The 2,406-nt window shown below is 40.6% G+C and overlaps 1 protein-coding gene across 1 annotated transcript in view; it reads right to left on the bottom strand.

The window, feature by feature from the left end:
• Positions 1-56, bottom strand: part of LOC311049472 (extracellular calcium-sensing receptor-like) — a gene marked incomplete at both ends in the record, with an annotated part of 13,308 nt that extends 13,252 nt beyond the window's left edge. The window contains one exon of the mRNA XM_084063047.1: positions 1-56. This exon is cut by the window's left edge and continues 136 nt beyond it. Coding sequence (XP_083919173.1) covers positions 1-56 — 56 coding nt within the window.
• Between the last annotated feature and the right edge of the window lie 2,350 nt (positions 57-2,406).

Genomic DNA, 2,406 nt, shown 5'->3' with positions numbered 1-2,406 from the left:
GTCACATTGGGCAGCAGGCTGGGGTTTCTGTTGATCTCATTGACGGCAAAAGCCATGGTCTGTGCCGCTCTGAACACTCTGATGTGAAAACTAACACACACAATTACACTGTAACCTTGAATATCATTGCTGTCACAAACCATATATATCCATATTGAAAGGTTTTGTGTTTTTGTTTGATAAATCAATGCCTTACTTTGTCTTACTACAGGGTCACACAGACGTATCGAACTGGCCACTCACAAGACATTGCACCACAACGCCTTGTGAGCTTGTGGATCGACTAGTTTAGCAATTTTTTAAAAGAAAATATTCAAGTGAAAGTGGTTAAATGTGTCTCTGGCTTATATACATATTGAACTAATGAAACACATTAGAAAGAGCTTGAGACTAAATAATATCAACAATGGATCCAAGAGTAACAGTTTTCCACCCGACAGCGACTATAATGTACATTTGTAGAAATATACAAATCAACTAATCCTGGTTCTATTTATCGAAACAAGGTCAGTGTTCTCTTGCTTGCTAGTTGTGATACTTACTGATAGCAAGAGGGCTCCTGTTGTTTGGAGGTAAAAGACTGCTCAGGGAACAAAGAGGCAACGTGGAAGGAAAACAAACCACCCAGAAGCACATCTCCAGCCTTGTACAATCTGTTGAGTTTAAACTGTTTCTGTAACTCACACAAAGAGGAAGATGAGGAAGACAAAGGAGAGAAGGAAGAGAACAATATCAAGTATGAAAACAGGTGTATGTCTAGAGAAACCCTCATGACTGTCCTCCTCTGTCTAACACCCCCCTCCCTTCTCTAAATCTATTGTCCAGTTGGTAAGTTTTATACACAGTGCTGTGCCATCCCATGTGCCACCTTATGGCATACGTAATCCTTGTTCCACCTTATGGCATTACGTAATCCCTGTGCCACCTTATGGCATTACGTAATCTCTTACTACACCCATCTGGGCAGAGACAGAAGTAGGGGCAGAGCTTAACATACATTAACAATACTTTCATATAAGAAAATGAAATCACAGACAGGCCCCAGATTGGGCCTCTCATCCACCACCAGTGGCCGCCAGTAACTAAGTACATTTACTTGAGTTCTGTTCTTAATTTCATTTTTGGAGTTCTATTTGTTTTTGCAAGCACATGACTTCCAGTACGATCGATCCCCTGATGGTTGCTAATCACGGAGGGTTTCATTGTGCTTCCGCAAAAAAAAAAATGGCATCACGACCTTGCGTTTGCTAGGAGCCGAGATACTGGTTATTTCCCAAATAAATTAACCAGGCAGTGAATGGAGCAGTAAATCTTCGGAACACGTTATCTCCTGGTTCTGTGTGGAAAAAAATAAAAATAAATTAATAATAATAATAATAATAATAATTGTTTTAAAAATCACAAAAACAAATTCGTCATAAGTCGTCCTTGGCAGTGACGCTGTTTGGACGATGTATCGCCATAAGTCGTCCTTGGAAGTGAATGCGTTAAGAGTAGGTGCGTAGGCTAACAAGTGCACATCAATAATAAAATAATACGCCCGCATACACACACTGCCGAACTGCACGGTACAGAAGCACATTTATTGAAGGAGAGGCAACCTTTTGGTCACTGATGAGGCATGAAGGCTACTACATTTCAAATAGAAATATTGGACTTTTGACTCCACTACATTTCTTGGAAGAGACCCAAAACATATATTATGAATTACCCACTTCAGCCCCATTTAAAATATAGTGAAAAGAGCAGATATAAAAGCCCACAACGTTTGAAAAGGTCTTACATTTTCAGAGTTTTCAGTTTCTTATACACCTATTTATATACTTTCTCAAAAAAATACTTTTGAGAGTTGTTCTCAATTTCAATGCACCAATACATTGAGGTTAAAAAGAAAATGTACTGCTTTGTAATATTTACTTTTGAATACTTTTTTAAAAATGTACTTGAGTATATACTTTGTCCACCACTGTCCACAGCCACTCCAGCACCACCCACCCACCCACCCATGTCAATATGGACAACTTCAAATTATAGCTCTTGGCCTTAACCTTGTACGTAATCTTTCGATGCGATGCAAGAGTGTGCAACCAACAACTCCTGAATCACTGTCCTCCACACTCTTCTATCTAACATCGGGGTCTTGAGCTTTACAGTGTTGTTAGCTAAGCTTTTGCGCCGCCGTGCTTCTACGTAGGTGGTGCGCTTCTTGTCTTTCCTGGCTTTGCCCTGGGCTGGTTCCCATAGTGTAAGTTTGCTTGCCACTAGTTCCGGGTGCCTGACGCAGTGCCCTGCCAGGCTCATCCTTCTCTCTTTGTCCTTGTCTGTGACCTGTGTCAATGAGGGGTCAGAAACACTGCAGGTCACATATTACCGTCATGTAGTTCGCGTTTCTCTAAAAAGTTACAA

The sequence above is a fragment of the Gymnoscopelus microlampas genome (assembly GCF_963454915.1).
Source record: "Gymnoscopelus microlampas genome assembly, chromosome: 7".
Taxonomy (NCBI): domain Eukaryota; kingdom Metazoa; phylum Chordata; class Actinopteri; order Myctophiformes; family Myctophidae; genus Gymnoscopelus; species Gymnoscopelus microlampas.
This window is presented reverse-complemented; position numbering and strand designations above follow the sequence as displayed.